At 50.4% G+C, this 17354-nt stretch overlaps 8 protein-coding genes across 8 annotated transcripts; 5 read left to right on the plus strand and 3 right to left on the minus strand.

Moving 5' to 3' along the window:
• Positions 1-87: 87 nt before the first annotated feature.
• Positions 88-1671, plus strand: CC84DRAFT_1210186 (uncharacterized protein; the record flags this gene model as incomplete). Its single annotated transcript, XM_018182271.1, has 2 exons — positions 88-473; positions 735-1671. 2 exons carry the CDS (start codon positions 88-90, stop codon positions 1669-1671), a joined length of 1323 nt encoding a protein of 440 aa, XP_018029641.1.
• Positions 1672-2587: 916 nt separating this feature from the next.
• Positions 2588-3977, plus strand: CC84DRAFT_1169416 (alpha/beta-hydrolase). Its single transcript, XM_018179657.1, has one exon. The coding sequence runs from the start codon at positions 2835-2837 to the stop codon at positions 3801-3803; it is 969 nt and encodes a 322-aa protein (XP_018029642.1). The 5' UTR covers positions 2588-2834; the 3' UTR covers positions 3804-3977.
• On the minus strand, positions 3976-6067 carry CC84DRAFT_1222973 (uncharacterized protein; the record flags this gene model as incomplete). Its single annotated transcript, XM_018183446.1, has 3 exons — positions 3976-4775; positions 4833-5300; positions 5350-6067. 3 exons carry the CDS (start codon positions 6065-6067, stop codon positions 3976-3978), a joined length of 1986 nt encoding a protein of 661 aa, XP_018029643.1.
• A 338-nt stretch (positions 6068-6405) lies between these two features.
• Positions 6406-7355, minus strand: CC84DRAFT_1169417 (uncharacterized protein). Its single transcript, XM_018179658.1, has one exon. The coding sequence runs from the start codon at positions 7131-7133 to the stop codon at positions 6600-6602; it is 534 nt and encodes a 177-aa protein (XP_018029644.1). The 5' UTR covers positions 7134-7355; the 3' UTR covers positions 6406-6599.
• A 1008-nt stretch (positions 7356-8363) lies between these two features.
• CC84DRAFT_1104712 (putative MFS multidrug transporter) lies at positions 8364-10125 on the plus strand (the record flags this gene model as incomplete). Its single annotated transcript, XM_018175069.1, has 2 exons — positions 8364-9832; positions 9882-10125. The coding sequence occupies 2 exons, from the start codon at positions 8364-8366 to the stop codon at positions 10123-10125; spliced, it is 1713 nt and encodes a 570-aa protein (XP_018029645.1).
• A 995-nt stretch (positions 10126-11120) lies between these two features.
• CC84DRAFT_1169419 (uncharacterized protein) lies at positions 11121-12023 on the plus strand. Its single transcript, XM_018179659.1, has one exon. It carries the CDS (start codon positions 11246-11248, stop codon positions 11879-11881), a length of 636 nt encoding a protein of 211 aa, XP_018029646.1. The 5' UTR covers positions 11121-11245; the 3' UTR covers positions 11882-12023.
• Positions 11982-13633, minus strand: CC84DRAFT_1222975 (uncharacterized protein; the record flags this gene model as incomplete). The annotated part of the gene is made up of 3 exons (XM_018183447.1): positions 11982-12014; positions 12061-13537; positions 13584-13633. The coding sequence occupies 3 exons, from the start codon at positions 13631-13633 to the stop codon at positions 11982-11984; spliced, it is 1560 nt and encodes a 519-aa protein (XP_018029647.1).
• Positions 13634-14159: 526 nt separating this feature from the next.
• On the plus strand, positions 14160-17173 carry CC84DRAFT_1210191 (kinase-like protein; the record flags this gene model as incomplete). Its single annotated transcript, XM_018182272.1, has 3 exons — positions 14160-14477; positions 14621-15333; positions 15382-17173. 3 exons carry the CDS (start codon positions 14160-14162, stop codon positions 17171-17173), a joined length of 2823 nt encoding a protein of 940 aa, XP_018029648.1.
• Positions 17174-17354: the final 181 nt, after the last annotated feature.

A 17354-nucleotide genomic window follows, 5' to 3' on the forward strand; every position in this document is an offset into this window, starting at 1 on the left:
TCGCAATCTGATTATGTCGTTGACTACACGTGGGATTATCTTAGCAGATGGTTGATGCATGCATGTCTGCGGCCGCGTCGCTCCAAGATGTCCAAGGACATGATTTTCGACATTTATAAGCTACTCGATGAGGAAGGAATGCAGGGACCCGCAATCGACCTTAGAGCAGCACCAAGAGCCTATAGTTGGTTCCCTAGCAAACACCCGATGAATTTGGACCCCACTGACGAGGAAGAAGTAAGTTCAGAGATTGCTCGAATGCCTGATATATATAGCGGAGCAGTGATCACAATTGCCGCTTCAACTGCAGCATCTGCAGATGATGGGTTTCTCAAAAATCGGAATTGTGGTTCAAACATACACATGCAGGTGCAAGTGGAGTGTTATGACAGAGATATTCGAAGAATGGGCATCCTAAAGTTTGCGGAAAACCAGAGAGAAGAAGAGCAGTTACCTCTCAACAAACGTTCATGGTTAGTACGCCCCAGCCGCATATCAAGTCGGTGCCTGCCAGTCATCACTTCTTGATATCGAGCACTTTTTGGAAGAACCTCGAGATTCCGGGCGGCCATCCTGATGTAGAAGCAGCTACTTCAGCCTGTAGCTTCTTGGTCTCAGATGTGGCTACATCTCAATTTAATTCAAGCAAAAGACGTGTATTATCTCTAGTCACAATACCAACACGTGAATTTCTCTCATCTTCACTCTGTAGTCAATACTGATATCCGGAGCAGGGCGCTTCAAGAGCATAGACTCTCAACCCGGATACTTGAATATAACACCCGTCAGCTTAGCTTTATATGTGCTGCATCAAATAGGACGTCAAGTAGTGGTTATACTTACACGGATGTTTGGACAAAAAGCATGTATTTCTCGAGCATTCTTGAAGCCGTCACCCTGCCCTTACTTTCACACGAGCTTGTATCTACCGACGGGCGTTGTTGGGACACAATTGTCAGAACCTACAGCAATCGAGAGCTCACGCACCCGAAAGACAGAGTGCTGGCAACATCTGGAATTGCAACTAAGCTCCAAAAGTACCGTAGCAAGGAAACGTATATTGCGGGCCATTGGCTAGGGGGAACCTCGTATGATCTACTGTGGTTTGCTGGCGGCAAAGAGCTCGATCGAGGATACAATGCAACGCACTCAGATACAAATTGGCTCGGCCCGTCGTGGGCATGGACGAGAATGAGCGGAACAGTAAGATGCGCCGCACGCGGGACCGTGACTTCGTACGAAACAGAACAAGAGGAGTTGACACAATCGCAGCGTATACGGGAAATGAAGATAGTGCATCGGACGCTCGTCAACATGACTGCACCTTATGATGGAGTTCATGAAGCGGTGCTAGGAGGCAAAACCTTGGCTCGCCGTTATCGCGTGAAGAAGAATTCTGCGCAGGAGGAGTACCTGATGGACACGAAAATTCCTTACCATGAACATGGCATCATGGCCATCCAGCTGGACAATTCGGAGCAACACAGCGACAAAGCGCTACTCGCCTCGCCAGTGCTGGTTATAATTGCCCGTTTCCATCCAGATTTTGTAGATTTTATATCAGAGGGCGTCGGTTGCGGGGCCCATGGACTCATACTAGTAGAAGTTCCTAGAAGCAACAGGGATGAAACGCCTAGGTTTGAACGTCACGGATTTTTTCACGCTTATTAAAAAAATCGACAGGTTGCTCGCTGGTTATGAAACTGGTTTTGGAGCTAGGACAACATGTATGTGGAGGTGCAAGGCAGGCTAAGCGTGAAGCTCGGCCTTGCGTATTCTTTCGTGAGGCACTCATTACCGCATTCAGTAGCGGTAACTTCGATATTCAGACAGGAAACTACTTTGCAAGAAGGGGGTCTCGATGTTTGTGATGAAAAGGCTGAGATATACCAGAAAGAATATTGACTTCGTGTTGTTCTTATACGCAGTGACCTGGGCATCTCTCGATCGTCCATTACAGGAAGCCTTGAGTAATCTTCTGTGCAACTTCGATCCCCTTTAATCGTCCAGTTCGCTCTCTTGTTAGCTTTCAATTCCAGCGGCGTATGTCTAGTACTTTAGCATGCGTCATCACTTCGCGCTATGCACCCATACAGTGACCCACAGTGCATTACCAAGCGTTGCGCATGGTAAACAGGGGTGGAGTCTATGCTGGCGCCATCGTTGAAAGCCAAATGACATTCGCTTGAGGCTTATGCGAAACACCGGATTACTAAAAGCGGATACCCCCGAGTGTGCGACCCAGTGGCCTATTTAGCATCTATGGTCGCTGGTAGCGATCGCTAACAGCTTCAGCTTAACCATGTTATTCATCGATTCAGAATAATGCTGAACGAGGAATGCTTCACAGTAGATAGCGTGGCTCCGATGTTAGCACAGCCTCGGACGATGGCCCACTAGTCCCGCACCTGTCGATCCCAAGTCCGGATCGGTTAATTTTGAACAGGAGATACACCGGAACACGTTAGAGAATGGAGGTACAATCCAGACTACCGTCCAGCTCCCGAACAGCCGCAGAGCATACGTCAGTTTACTCTACGCAGATACCTCCCTGGGTGTAACTGCCAGTGCACCTTAATTGGGTCATCGCAAGAGGTCATGGAGATGACTGTGAGGATTTATATGGTTAGATGGATGTTCTCAGCGTGCTTGAGGCTCCGAATGTCTAGTCAGTAGGCAATGTTCAGCTGAATCATGTGTGGGTCTACCTATGGTATAAACTCCGTCCTGCACCCTTGCGGTAATGAGCATCGCACTAGCATAGCTACAAGTAAACGGTTCATTCCCCTCATCTGGAAGCATCGCACTTCCAAAATACATCCACATTCACGAGTATGAAGACAACCGCTGCCATAGCCATCGGCTTCATCGCTGCAGCCTCAGCCAACCCTCTCAACCTCAATACTCGGTCGAAAGCTGGTAGCTCAGGCTGCGGCAAGCCTCACAACTCCGGCTTCAATTCGAATCCCGATAGCCACACAATCACCTCCGGCGGACGCGACCGAACGTACGCAGTTCGCGTCCCGGATGGGTACAACGACGACCCCAACAAACCCCGTAAGGTGATCTTCGACTTCCACGGCCGCAACGGGAGTCCAGAAAATCAGTACAATAATTCACAATACGACAAGTATGACGCAGGAAAGGAGTATCTTGCCGTTTACCCCGCAGGCATCGACGAAGCGTGGCAGGGTGCGCCGTACGCTGCGAAAGGCGTAGATGATGTCTTGTTCGTGAAGGACTTGCTTGCGCGCATGCGCGAACAATACTGCATCGACGACGATCACATTTACGCATCTGGCAAGAGCAACGGTGGAGGTTTCGTTGACACATTAGCTTGTTCCGATGAGGGCGATGAGTTTGCGGCTTTTGCGATGGCAGCTGCGGCGTTGTACGATGACAATAGCAAGGATCGCTGCGACAAGAAGCGCGCTATCCTCGAGGCGCATGGCGGGAACGACACGACTATTCTTTACAATGGTGAGAATCCTACGAAGACTGGAGGCGCCGTTCCGAATATTGATGAATGGGTTACTTGGTGGGGACAGCGCGATGGGTGCGCGGCGGATGAGGGAAGAACTACGCAGCACGACGGGTACGAGACGACGACTTTCGCGTGCGAAGGGCTGAGGGCTGTTGTCAAGCACTACAAGATCAATGACTTGGGGCACTGTTGGCCGTCCTCCACTGGCGATAACTCGGATGGCTCCCGCTCCTACTGTGGAGATCATTCGCTGGATTTTACACCACGCGTGCTAGATTTCTTCGCCACGTGGGACTTGACGAACGCTCCTAAGAACTAGGCCTGAAATTCAAGATTATCTGTGTATACCGGCTTAGGTATGTTCACAATGTATGTTCGGAGTCCTTGCTCCTGTTATTTGACCAGCGTGGGCCGCTTTTGCTCAAATTCCGGAAGCGAACAATGACAGTACTAAGTCTCATCCCTAAAAGCTCACTAAATGTGCTTATCAATTACCTCAATCCAATGCGTAGATTGGGAATCTGGTCAAGCATCTGACTCGTACTATACTCTCCGCCAGCAGTCTGCAATATTTGATCCGGTGAAACCTCCCTCTTCTGTACACTCATGTCCACTATTCTCGTCAAAATATGGTAATCAAATATGGCGAAATCGCTCGTAGCAACGTCATCCCACAACAGCGCCCTACCCTTGGCGATGATGACAAATGCTAGCAAGAGCCCTGCGACGACGATATATGCGTAGACCGTCCCCAGACCGGGAATAGAACGCTTGTCGATGACACAGTATGCACCTTCAACATAGTTCTCGCGTGGGAGGTTAGGTTGCGGCCTCGTACCATTGTCTGCAGCCAGTGCTGGGAGATAGGGAACGAGCTCTATAGACGTGGGCTGAAAAACGTACACTGGCAGCGATACAAGGTTCTTCAGCCAATCTCTGCCAACGGGGAGCCCAGCCGAATTATTGTACAACGAGTACCAAAGCTGCACACCGATCATCTGCGTTAGAAGGTACTCCGCCGACCGGACGTCGTAGAATTTTAATGCGCTGTCTGCACGATCGGGCCGGTAGAGTATAGTGTCCAACACGGTGAAGAGCGCGGCTGGTGTGATGTTCTGGGGTTGCGGAGGTGAGAGGTCAGTCACCGAAAGAATTTGTAGGTCAGAGCGGGAAAAGACTAGCGTTGCGTTGCGGCGGTAGAAGCGAAAGAAGGTACCCCATTCCTCTCGGCCTCCTCGCGCAAGACAGCTATAATTTGTTGGGGAATAGCCAAGCTGGCAGGAGGCCCATCCTATAGGGATGATTTTCAGTGCCTATAGGGACGTCTCGAGATTGTGTGACAACTTACCTGCCGCAAGTACACCTTCCGAATCTTGCTGAGAGATACAAAGCGATGTTGAAAACTCATTGAATGCGTCGAGACCCCCGTATACCACGCAATTTCGACTTTCTGAGAAAGTCACTGTACCAGGTTCCCAATCCCACATGTCTACTTGGTAGAATGGGGCGTTGTTGATGCGGAACCCGTCTATTCCCACACTCTCATTCGCCCTCGGGAAGGGCCATGGAGAGACTGTTGAGTAAGGCCCGGCTATGAGAGACGCGTTACAATTCTTGCCAGTGCTGCACAATGGATCAATCGGATCCACAGGCCATGTCAATGAGCGATCTTGAAGCAAGGCGTGCATGTATCGAGAGATTATGGGAGCGACGACGTTGCGTGTTGCGTTCGCTATAGTCGGATCATACGTAGCGAGTCCGGCGGATACGTTCATTGACCGTACATCGAAGAATACGGTCGCCTGGTCGATGTTTGCTATTCACAGTCAGCATGAGCTTGTAGAAGGGAGCTGGTACTACCATACCCAGAAGGATGATACCGGGACCAGGAATCATTACAGCAACGAACAACAGCCGCGCAAACGGCCATCTGAAGTATCTCCCACCCTTCCACCAATCTCTCCATCTTCTCTCCCAGGAAGCGACTTCGCCTTCACCCTCGCTCGTTTGGACGACTTGTTCAGCCCTCCAAAGTCTCCCAAAGTATCGCACTGTCCATCTTCTGAGCCTCGACCGCCTCCACAGAAGTCTGGTCAGCCCTTCGATGCCAGTGCTCGATGTCATGCTTAAGAACCATTCCAGCGGCACCACGTCGTATCTTCGGTGCCTCGAGCCTAGCTTGCGCCATGCGAGCGCGTCAAATGTGTCTTCAATCGCAAAGGCGAAACAGATGTCGCCAGCCTTGGCGAAGATGGCGAGGATCCATGTGCCGAGGGATGGAGACACGCGCCCAAGGAGCGTGTGCTGGTTCGGTGCTGTCCACGCAGTGTATACAGTTAGACCGTATACAATGAGGGATACAGCGGGTCTAGACCAGTACCCCACACTTTTCCAGAGATGTCTGAGAAAGGAGCTTGCGATGCGAGTGAAGTTGGTGAGTATGTGCAGGAATGGATGCCTTTCTGATGGGTCAGGCTGATTCTGTGAAGAACTAGCATTTCCATTAGTGACTGGTGGGTAGTGGAGAGTACACCCGTTGGTGTGAGCATGCGGCGAGGGTAGGTTCTGAAGCGGTCCGTTCATAACTGCAGTTTGGCTTTGTGCATAGCCTTAACACTTCGGAACTTAGCCATCATATATCAAAGTCTCAAAAACAATGCGAGGCGCTGCCCACAACATCGACGCTCGAAGCTTGTTGAAGCGCTCGAACTCGTCTAGCCCTGCGCTCAACACACGAACCAAGACCCTGGTCGCTCTCAGCTGTCAGCGCCACAACAGCCACGTCTGGTATTGGAACGAACGGTTCGGGAAGCAATTTCCCCGACTTCTCGCCGATGGAGACGATGCTGTTGGCTGGTAAATATAGCTACGTTTTCTTGATAACGGTAGATTTCTGTCTTGATCTTGTGACTGTTCCGTGGCTGCAACTCGAAGTAAAGGCTGTCGCCGAATTTCATCAGCACCGGTGAGCCGTGACTACGTTCTGCTGGAATAAAAAGTCCGCGAGCAGATCGTCAAGAAAGCTTTCAACATCACCTTGAGTGCATTTCAAATCTTGAACTATTTTCACAATGCTTCTGCTCTTTCTCGTCGTTAGTACTGCAACTGCGACTCTCTATACTGCGAAACGCTCAATAGGACAAACCTGTGGTTTCTCGCCAGTTGACTGTGGAAATGGCTGGTGCTGCATCGCTGCACAGAAGTGTATACCTGGTGACCCTCCATGGTGCCAGGACTTGCTCATACCCAATTTTTCCATCGAGGCGGCACCGTACAGCGATTTGGATCCAGTGAGGCTTACGAGCCTTGGTCTCACGATAAGCGCATCTCCATCAACAACTTTCACAGCTACCGATGCATTGCCGACGGATTCGCACACTGAGGTGGAAACGACCTCGGGTTCTCGGAGCTTGTTGTTCACGAAACCGACGGTCATTGAATCAGTAATAGCAACGGCGTCTACGGGTGGCGGCGCATCGCCCACCTTACTTTCTATCCATGCCATAGGAGCGTTCGCTGCGGCCTGTGCAGGACTGTTTGTAACAGGTTGAGGCAAGCGCCGCACTTTTGTTATGGAAAATGTGGCGGCTGATTTGGGCAGGGAGCAAGCTGTGGGAGCGTAGGCGCGATGTGAGGATTCTGTATTCATCGACCCTTTTCAACTGATCTGCGGCACACCGCAGGCTGGGGAATCCAGTAATCCATGATTCGACATCATGTGACTACTACGGGTCTCCTGCAACTGTGCTGGACTGAAGCCTCGACGTAAATGCGAGGTATGGGATAGTTCGAGCCGATAGCTTCGTACGAGTGCCACGGAAGATGAAGAACGGAGGCTATGTAGAAAGGCGTATCTGCCCCGCAATTTCCACGTCCTCCTAGACTGGGCACTACTATGTGCGGGTAGCACCCCTACCCACTACAAGCTGTGTTAAGATTCGCAGGTACACGACACCGAGGCCCTGTGAAGACATCGGAGCCTGCAAATCCCGGCGTTGAGCAATAATGCGGGAGCGTCTCGTCCGTACTATGTGATCTGCCTCAGCGTAAGCTCTTCGGGCTTCCAAAATGCCATGTATGGCCCGTTTGTGAGATTTCACGACCCACAGGGCATTGAAAGAGTCCCACAAATGGATGTTATCTATCCAGCGTAGACAGATCGGTGCATTTTTTTCTCCGTTGAGAGTGTTTGCTCGGGCGCTCGGAGTGTCGGAGGGTGAGGTTTCCTCCGACCCCCGTCGTCATCGCTTGAAACCCTGGACCCACAATAGCGACAACAATCCCATTGCCCTGGTTCTGGACCACGTGTAGGGCTGTTAGACCTAAAAGCGTCGTCGCCTCCACATTATTATTGGGTGCTCATCGCAGCTACGCAGGGCTCTTGAACAGATGCGGGAAGCTTCTCAGGCGTGGGTCCTTCGGCCGAGCAAAAGCGCGATCGCGAGGAAATATGACGCCAACCTCGCCGCGATGACCGTTGACCGAACGCGGGGAAGTTTTCAGCGATATTCTGTGTATAATTGATAATACCGTACCGACGAAAAAGATGATGTATGGTCTATATAGATCGGGACGACCAGCCCCTTCCTTGGCTTTGCGTTTAAATTTATGCACCTGCAGTCTTACATCGGACCCTTGTTTTGGTGCTCGTTACCTGCATACCCTACAGCGCTTGCACCCTTGCTTTACATAAGCTACTCAGTCAGTGACGACCTAAGTGCATGTATCCCCTTGTCACGTTTTCGATATTTTGGGTAGCTACATCGTTTCTCCACGAGTGTTTTAAAGAGAAAGCATGGCCGGAGAACGAGTGGACCAAGGATCCTCCAGAACGGACACTGGAACCACGACATACTACCCCGATGGACTATCATCCTCTATGAACACCCACACCAGACAACCCGTTCCGCCGCCTAGGTCTTCAGTCGACTCCAAGCCGGAGAAACACGAAACGCTTAGTCTCGACGACAGTAAGTCGGATCTGGGTTCTCCACAAGGTGAAGGACTGCGTTCTACAAGCAGCAGCACAATCGCGACCGAGCCAGAACCTCCTGTTAGCCGTTCTGCGAGTCGATTGCATGGAACACGATCACACCTGTCTGAACGACCGCACTCCCACAATGGGCAAGGCGATGCGATGGAAGATGTTGAAAAGCAAAAGACGCAGGACGACCAGGGCGAGTCGGAGAAGGATCCCAACCTCATAGGATGGGATGGTCCTGAGGACGCCGAAAATCCTCAAAACTGGGGCAAAGGATACAAGTGGTTCATCACAACCATACTCGGCACGGTTACGTTCGTGATCACATTCGCCAGCAGTGTGTTCAGTACAGCGACACTGGCCACTGCCCAACACTTCAATGTATCGAACGAAGTCATGATTCTTGGAACTTCGCTGTTCGTTCTTGGTTTCGCTGTTGGGCCACCTATCTGGGGTCCTCTATCTGAGCTCTACGGCAGGAAGTATCCGTTGTTCATCGGCTTCTTCATCTTCGCAATATTCCAGATTCCGGTGGCTGTGGCGCAGAATCTTCAGACAGTCATGCTTTGCCGCTTCTTTGGCGGTGTGTTCGGATCTGCGCCGCTCGGTATTGTCGGAGGCCAACTCACGGATTTCTGGGGTCCTCTCGATCGCGGCGTCGCAATGGTCACTTTCGCAGGTGCAACTTTTATTGGCCCTGTTGCTGGTCCCATCGTTGGTGGTTTCATTGTGAACAGTCACCTTGGTTGGAGATGGACCGAGTACATAACTGCTATCATGGCTTTCTTCTTTGGTACAGTAGGTTTCCTCACAGTACCAGAAACCTTTGCGCCTGTTTTACTTTCCCGGCGCGCGAGCAAGATCCGCTTCGCGACGAAGAACTGGGCCATCCACGCCAAGCGCGATGAGCAGCAAGTCGATCTCAAGAACATCGCGGAGAAGTACCTTCTCAGACCTTTCGCCATGCTGCTGAAGGAACCGATCCTTGACCTCGTCACTCTCTATATGGCTATCATCTATGGTATCCTGTACCTATTATTCGAAGCATACCCGATCTCATTTCAAGAAGAGCGCGGCTGGAACTCTGGCGTCGGGGCCCTACCTTTCCTTTCGATTACCATCGGTGTCGTGCTGGGCGGAGGCATCATCATCTTCACCACCAAGACGCGCTTTGCCAGGAAGTTCAAGGAGAACAACGGTGTTGTAGTTCCCGAGGAACGTCTAATCCCCATGATCATTGGCGGCTTCTTGTTTCCTGCAGGCATGTTCTGGTTCGCTTGGACCTCGTCGCCAAACATCACCTGGGTACCTCAGGTGCTCTCTGGCATCTTCATCGGTGCCGGTGTGCTTATGATCTTCTTGCAAGGGTGAGTTGAGTTGTTATGACGCGAAGTTTATCACACTGACATTTTCCAGGCTGAACTATATCATCGATTGTTACCTCATGTACGCCAACAGTGCGATTGCTGCAAATACCTTCCTAAGGAGCGGTTTTGGAGCCGGCTTCCCTTTGTTCGCGACCGCTATGTATCACACGCTTGGTGTGAGTTGGGCGACGAGTCTGCTGGGTTTCATCACCACGGCAATGATTCCTGTCCCCATCTTGTTCTACTTTTATGGAGCGAAGATCAGGAAGATGTCGAAGTATTCCCCCACATAGGATAAGAACACGTTGGCGATATCACTGTAATGGCCTTGGATGCAATCGAAAGTGTTTTGATGTTAGCGTTCGAGCGGCTTTTTGCATTGTGAAGATAGATATGACACTACTAATAATAAATAAAATGTACTGAATGTACAACAAAGCGCCTCCTGAATTTGCACGTGAATGCTCGTATAGAACATCAGCTATCACTCCTACTGTAACAACAGATCAGGCAAGTATCGAACCTCATCGATCACTGCGGAGAGGCCTCTTCCGTCTCCGTCTCCGTTGCCGCATCCAACTTGCCTATTTAGGAAGGAGGACGAACAGTGTCCATCACGGCGCACGGGTTCCGCCGCGGATACATCCGCGATACCCCTGCCGAGCGAAACCATTCGAGATTCAAACTTCCACATGCGGCATTTATCGGAGCGTCATCGATCGCGGCGATCTTTGGCATCTCTTGGCGTACGATTCCATCTTACCCCGCGGAATGTAAGATTGAATCAACATGCCTATTCAGGTAATCCCCAGGGTGCGTTGATTGCTGCGCGTAAAATTCAGCCGGCAGCCACGAGCATCGCCTGCCAGTTTATCGCTCAGATCCCGGGAGCTTTTTCGACCTTCAGGCACGTGGACAACAGCGGCATGATATTCTTCATGATTCACAAGGATGGTGATAAACGCAAGAGGGCATTCGAAGATTTGAAAGATAAGCTCACAGCTAAAACTTCTGTGTTGCTGCTCCTGTCCTTCGGAAGTGAACGCAATTGTTGACGTATCATGATTATAGGTCATTCGGACTGATGTCTGCGTACATATTTAGGTCTTCATAAGATCGAAATATCGCCCGCTATTCAGCTTTTACGTGCGAGTGAATAGCCTCCATATCGTCGCGAGGTGCAGGAGGAACACTGAGTGTACGATAATAGAAAATACCACTTAGGCGAAAAGCGGCAGGTGTTCCCGACCTTAGCGTCCAGTTCAATTCGCTTGACAGGCACACGAGGAGATGACTCAATGATGCGAACAGCATCGCAATTGGAACACCAAATCACACAACCCTGGTGGATGACATTAATTAACGATTGAAAGCACCTTTCGTGAAATTCGTACTCCTTTTCCGGCCGTGACGATGGCTTCTCTAGACCTTTCGCGACCGACCCTCTTCACACCTGAGGATCTGGAGTCCAGACCAGCATTACTCGATGATATTACGGGCCTAATAAACGATGCTTTCACAAGGTCAAAACTCTCAGAACCAGAAAAATGGGAAGGCGCACATCGCAAACGATTTCCAAATCATGAAACATATCTCGAAATGCTGGGTGACGAAGGCGTTGTAACTGCTATATTCGATGACAGCAAGATCGTTGCTGTCGCGGCTGCAGTACCTTGGAAAGGTGGCTGGAAGAAGGAGGGTGCTGATGTTGAAGACGGATGGGAAATCAAGGCGGTCGCGGTACACGGTAATGCAAAATACTTACATCGCGGTCTTGCTGTGCAGCTATACACATCCTCGGAGCAGTGTCTTGTTCATAAAGAAAGGAAAAAACTCTTGACGACGAAAGATGTAGGAAGTACAATAACTGGGCATGTCTCACTTTGGATCTTGGCAGCGGAGTGCATCAACGGAGCGTATTGGCGAAAAAGAGGATATCGCGAGGTTCGAAGAGATACATGCGGTCCGGGGACTTGGGGATGTTTGACGAGCTTTGAGATGGTTGTCTTACAGAAAGAACTGACTTTCGACCTGGACATGAGTTTCTAAAAGGGAGGATTTGAACCTTGGAGTGAAGACGCATCGCGCTGCCAATTTGCGACTACCAGTTTGCGAGAATGGCAGCACTTTAGTTGCACGTGTTGCTTGCTCATACAGAGATACTATTTAGATGTCGCAGAATCTGACTTCGTTAGAATGTAGCTTCTCAACGATGAGATCACTTTTACCTTCTCGATGAATCTGACTCCGACTAGCACACCGTCTTCATCCTCGAGCTCCTCGGCATCTCCAAAATCCACGTTGTCTTTGTCCAGGCATGTAAGGCATGTTACCACAACTCTAGTGTATATTTCGCCCATTTTTGCTGGCAGCCTATCTTGCGCTAGCTCTACAAAGTGCTCCTTCACACAAGCAGCTTTGTCAAGGCTATCTTCAAGAATGTTCTTTGGCAGCCAGCCTGTGGGAGTGGCTTCCTCGGTCTGCATGATTAAGAAAAAAGACTGCCAGAGTCCGATCTCGAGAAGGCAGACTCCGAGGCTGTATATATCGTGCTGCATTACATATTCTTCTTCCGGATTCAGACCCTGTCGCTGTGGGTGTCGATACAAGTCCTTATTCCAGACCGAATCACCCATCATCAACGTCCTTCTATCCACATTTCGAAAGCGCTCGAACCCGAGCAGGAAGGACGCTGCCAATTCGGTCGATGTATCTTGCAGTACAAGTATCGTGTCTGGACGGATGTTTTTATGCACGAAGCCGTATGTGTGGACGTAGCTTACGGATTGGGCCAACTTGCGTGCGATTTGTACCCTACTCGTCAGCGAGGCGTCCGTGCCGGAATTCAATAAAGTGGCCCGCAAGCTTCGCGGACTGTGGAGTTCCGACGGAATTTGAAAGATGAAGTCAAATGCAGTTGGTTTTCGACCTTCGGTGCCGTAGATTTTGACCACACCACGGCATTGGAGTAGGCCAAAAGTGAAGGGGTCGGCGACAGAAAGTTTTCGAGCAAGTTCGCGAACATCTTTAGTAAGGATGTCCACATTAACGCCTTCCAAGCAAGGCACCGTATCGACAATGTAGCTTCGCGAACCTCCCTTGCCAGTTCTCTGCAATGTTCTTGCAGCGGAATACGGGATCGGCTCTAGTTCCGTTGCGTTGTCGTGTTTTCGGAAGATCTCTAACTTTTCTTCGACATTACTGCTCATATACTTGCGCACATTTCGGGCGGTCGATATGGTGTCCATTGCGCTTTTGTTCTCTTTTATTGGTGTCGCTGAATCTGAGTTGGACGCCTCCGCTAGTTCACGATCAATGACCGGTTGGGCGATCTTCATGGTTAGAAACCACCCTGGATCGAAGTCCCGTTGCCATTCCTTCAGCTCATCGATAGCTTTGTCAATGCTTCCCTTTATTGCTGCGTATTTCATCCTGTTAACCTTTGCTGCTCCTTCATCATCCACAGTCTTCCGCCGTACGCGCATAATTTGCTTCGTAGCTGCATCGAGTTTGGAGACCAGTTCATCTAATAACTCGCTTTGGTGATTTTGAAGTTCCACATCTAAGCTGTTCCAAATTTTGCCTAGGAAGTCGATCTGCTTTTCTGTCCGGACCCATGTCGATTTGATCTTCTTCTTTCTTTCTCGTACTTCTTCGTCAGCATGCTGGAAGTCTGAGCATAATTGTACCAGTTGTTTTCCGTATCTATGGAAGGTTAGTAGACGATGAGCGATATGGTGCACTGACGAACTTTAGGGCGAGATCTACTGTAGCTACAGCTGCCAACCCTACTTCTGCCATATCTAACACAGAAGTGCTGTAATTCCCTCCGAGCCGAAGGTAGTAGGATGCTATGATTTCACGAGTACACGCACCAAACTTTGGTGATCTTGAGCGCTTGTGTGGTCATACAGTTGACAGCAGGAAATTGGTCGCAGAGTAGTTTAGATGAACTGCCGTAAGAGAAGCCTGGGACGTATGCGATGTGCAGGTGCCTTTCGCACATGCACATGGCTACACAAGGCTGTGCTGGCCCACTGCTCGTCACGTGGCGTGGGGCTGACTGGACCGGGATTTCGGGACCCCGGACTAGACCCCGGGCGCACAATTCAAATGTTGTCGTCCTCCCGAGGTCAGCACCACCAGGCTGAGCGATCAACCTCCGTCGCGCTGCTCTCTGTCCACGCCTTTAATGCCAAGGGCACATGACTCGATGTTGTTATCGTCGCTCTCTTCTTTTATTGGCGTCGTTTAGCGACCATAGCCCTCAAACTCTAGCTCCCGCTAGTGCGAATCATCGGTCCGATCGCCTATCCAGTATTGAGCCATGCGCCCTACTACAGACCTTGTGAAGGACTCAAAACTCAAAACAGAGTATCGAGATGGCATTACGCAACATACGATTTTAACATCAGACCGTCGTAACGGTCACAGAAAGATCAAAAGAGAGCAACGATGGCAGCGCGTTGGCGGTATTCTAGGCGAGGGCGCTTTTGGCACTGTCTGGAAAGAGGTGCTCGTCGGAGGCCAAGAAAGTGACGTTAAAGACCGAGCTGTGAAAAGGATTCGAAAGCGCACTGGGACCTCCACTTTCGTGGACTATAGTCGAGAGCTTGAGACTATCGCTAAGTTCTCACGTGGTAAGGTAATTCTCGCCCTTCGTAGACACGAGAGACGGCGCAAGGCGAACCGTGCGCAGGACAATCGATCTCCAAGCTTTTGATATATGAGATTCCCCTCCGTATCTATACATGGCTTGCACTGTTGTATGGACTGATCGATTCGCAGTACAAATCTTTTTTCGTGGAGAGCTACGGATGGTTCGAATCTCGAGATCATGTGTTCATTACCATGGAATACTTTGAACATGGTGATCTGCAAGAATACATGAACACAGCAGGGAGAATGTCTGAAGATGATGCCCGTTCGATAACATACCAAATACTAGAGGGCCTGTACCAGATGCATGACAATGGATTCGCTCATCGCGATCTAAAGCCCTCCAATGTGCTAGTACGACGAACCAAGGATCATGAAGAAGGCTGGTGGGTGAAGATCGGCGACTTTGGCATATCCAAAAGAGCGGAGGAAGGAATGACTGCCTTGCGAACAATCGCTGGCACTGAAGGGTTCTTGGCTCCAGAGGTTCTTCTAAAGAAAGGATCATTGTTCCTCGAGGAAGCCGCAATTTCAAAAATGCTGATGAACGAGCGCGAGTACACGTTTGCAGTCGACATCTGGGCTCTTGGAGAAATCGCATGCAGAATGATGTGTGGATCTCAGCCATTCCTTACGGACCTTGCCGCTTATGCAAACGCAAGATCAGAATTTCCGACAAGCAAATTGCAGGATTCAATGATGACCGCTAAAGGTATTCAACTCGTTCAAGGACTGATGAAGCCCTTTCCACGAGATCGGTTGACGGCCTCCGATGCTCTAGCTCACGTCTGGTTTGATGAATTTCGAGATGGCTCCTCCCAATCTTCTGGTGAACTCGAAAGGTACGCCAGTTTCCTATCACTGTACGGATCTACTGTTGACCATGCTAGTGTTGTTGAGAACTATGAGATACTGTCAGACTTGAATTCCCCTACGTTTCGTGTTGGGACGTCTGGAACTTCTATTGTCGATGCCTCAGAGTCGGTCCCTTGGACAGATCTTGATGTGACGCTTACCCTACGACCAACAGGGGGCAAGCCTTTCCCGTTTCATACCGGCAGTACGTCACCATTGAATGAGCAAATCGACCGCGAGACTGCAACGGATATGGACTCCATCCAAGCAATCGACAAAAAAGAGACGCCAAGCTCTGATGAAGCCTTCATTATCATTGTCGGCCTGCCAAGTGACGATGAGCAGAATATTACTCCTGAGATACAGCCTGCCATACTTTCCCCACAAAGCGCCACCCAACCCGAAGCAGCCAATATACCGTCCGCAAAGCTAGAGCCGGAGCCGAAATCGGCTTGCGTGGATGACGAGCAAGCGTTGCCTGCGACACAAAAGACAGGTGACAGGGTGAACGTGACACCAGACCCTGGAATTGAGCTTTCTGCAGCACTTTTTCGAGTGCCATGGTACCCTCCCAGCTCTGCCTACCCAACGACTCCATTCTCGTCAGGCGAAATCACCGCCACAACACTACTGCCTGGCATGGGCGCGAATGCTAATGAGGAGCAACCTGAAGTTGGGACACATCATCGAGGCTTGCTTGGTCGCTCTGCCTCGGAGCGGAAGGAAAAGACACCCTATATCGCACTCCCGTATCCGCGAGGCAAGTCAGAAGAACGGAAGAAAAAGACACCCTATATCGCACTCCCGTATCCGCGCGGAAAGTCAGAAGAACGGAAGGAAAGAACCTTTCATATCGCACTCCCATATCCGCGAGACAAGTCAGAAGACTGGTCTGATCGATCTGGCTCGGAGCACCTGGAAGAGCCATCATATGCCAGACTCCCGTATCCGCTAGACGACTCCGGAGATCTATGCATGCCGAGCATGCCGAGTCCACAGCTGGATGTACCACTTCACGAGCGGACACGAATGAGAGCTGAATATAATCGCAGGGTTGAGAACGGAGTCTATGAGACAGAGCCAAGAAAGGCAGCAACGAAATTGAGAAGAGACGCCGAAGAGAGGCGAGCAGGAACATCGCCACTACGACAGGATAGGCCGACAAGAAAATCCAACCAGGGGAGAGTAAGTTCCCATACCAAGCAACAAAATGAAATTTCCCGAACGTCGAGATTCTTGCAAGCAGCAAGATTATTCTCTTCATCAGACCCGAAGAAAAAGAAAAGGGGTCAGAAGGATGCCACTATCGTCGTCCGCTCCAAGCATCGTAATACGCCGCGACCTCCCATTAGCAAGAGTGTCAAGAAACCCGAGGCTTACGAAGCAAATGCCCTTGGAGAACCTGAGGCGCTTGGGAAGGACGCATGGAAGGACGAACGGACAGTTTCATCGTTGGGTAAGACGACGGACAAGGACGAATGGGCGATTCCATCACAAGGGAGGATGACGGACAGGAACAAAAATGACCCTCTCGATCTTATCAACGAGGTCACTCCTGATCGATCCCAGGACCAGAAGGCGTCCGACCATGAACATTCGCTTGATGAGTCCATGAGAGACCCTAGGGATATGCTGGCGAGGTTGGCCATCCCATATGATACGGCGGCCAAGCCCAGGGTCAGCTCTTTTCGACGCCGCAGATCTTCTTCTTCTTCTTCAAGTCGAGTAAGGCTTTCTAGCGATTCTGAACAACAAGACATAAGTGGACCTGTAGCCTCACAGTCGCCGAATGGGGTCTTCCATCTCACGCTCACACATCTAATGTGACGGAACTAGAGTTGTTTGAGATTGATTGGGTGTACGCCAGCTGCTGAGGGGTACAAGCCTCTCGGGCCGATAAGCTTGAGCATAAAAACCATCTCATGTATCAGCTCTCATAGGAATCAATACAGTCCTTCATAGCTTCCTGCTACCGTGACATCTAACCCTGAGAGAACCGCACGCTGTT

This window comes from Paraphaeosphaeria sporulosa (assembly GCF_001642045.1).
Source record: "Paraphaeosphaeria sporulosa strain AP3s5-JAC2a unplaced genomic scaffold CC84scaffold_15, whole genome shotgun sequence".
Lineage (NCBI taxonomy): Eukaryota > Fungi > Ascomycota > Dothideomycetes > Pleosporales > Didymosphaeriaceae > Paraphaeosphaeria > Paraphaeosphaeria sporulosa.

Excerpts from the sequence above, each read along its gene's own strand:
- CC84DRAFT_1169416 (XM_018179657.1), top strand. The coding sequence starts at position 2,835 with ATGAAGACAACCGCTGCCATAGCCATCGGCTTCATCGCTGCAGCCTCA.
- CC84DRAFT_1169417 (XM_018179658.1), bottom strand. The coding sequence starts at position 7,133 with ATGAATACAGAATCCTCACATCGCGCCTACGCTCCCACAGCTTGCTCC.
- CC84DRAFT_1169419 (XM_018179659.1), top strand. The coding sequence starts at position 11,246 with ATGGCTTCTCTAGACCTTTCGCGACCGACCCTCTTCACACCTGAGGAT.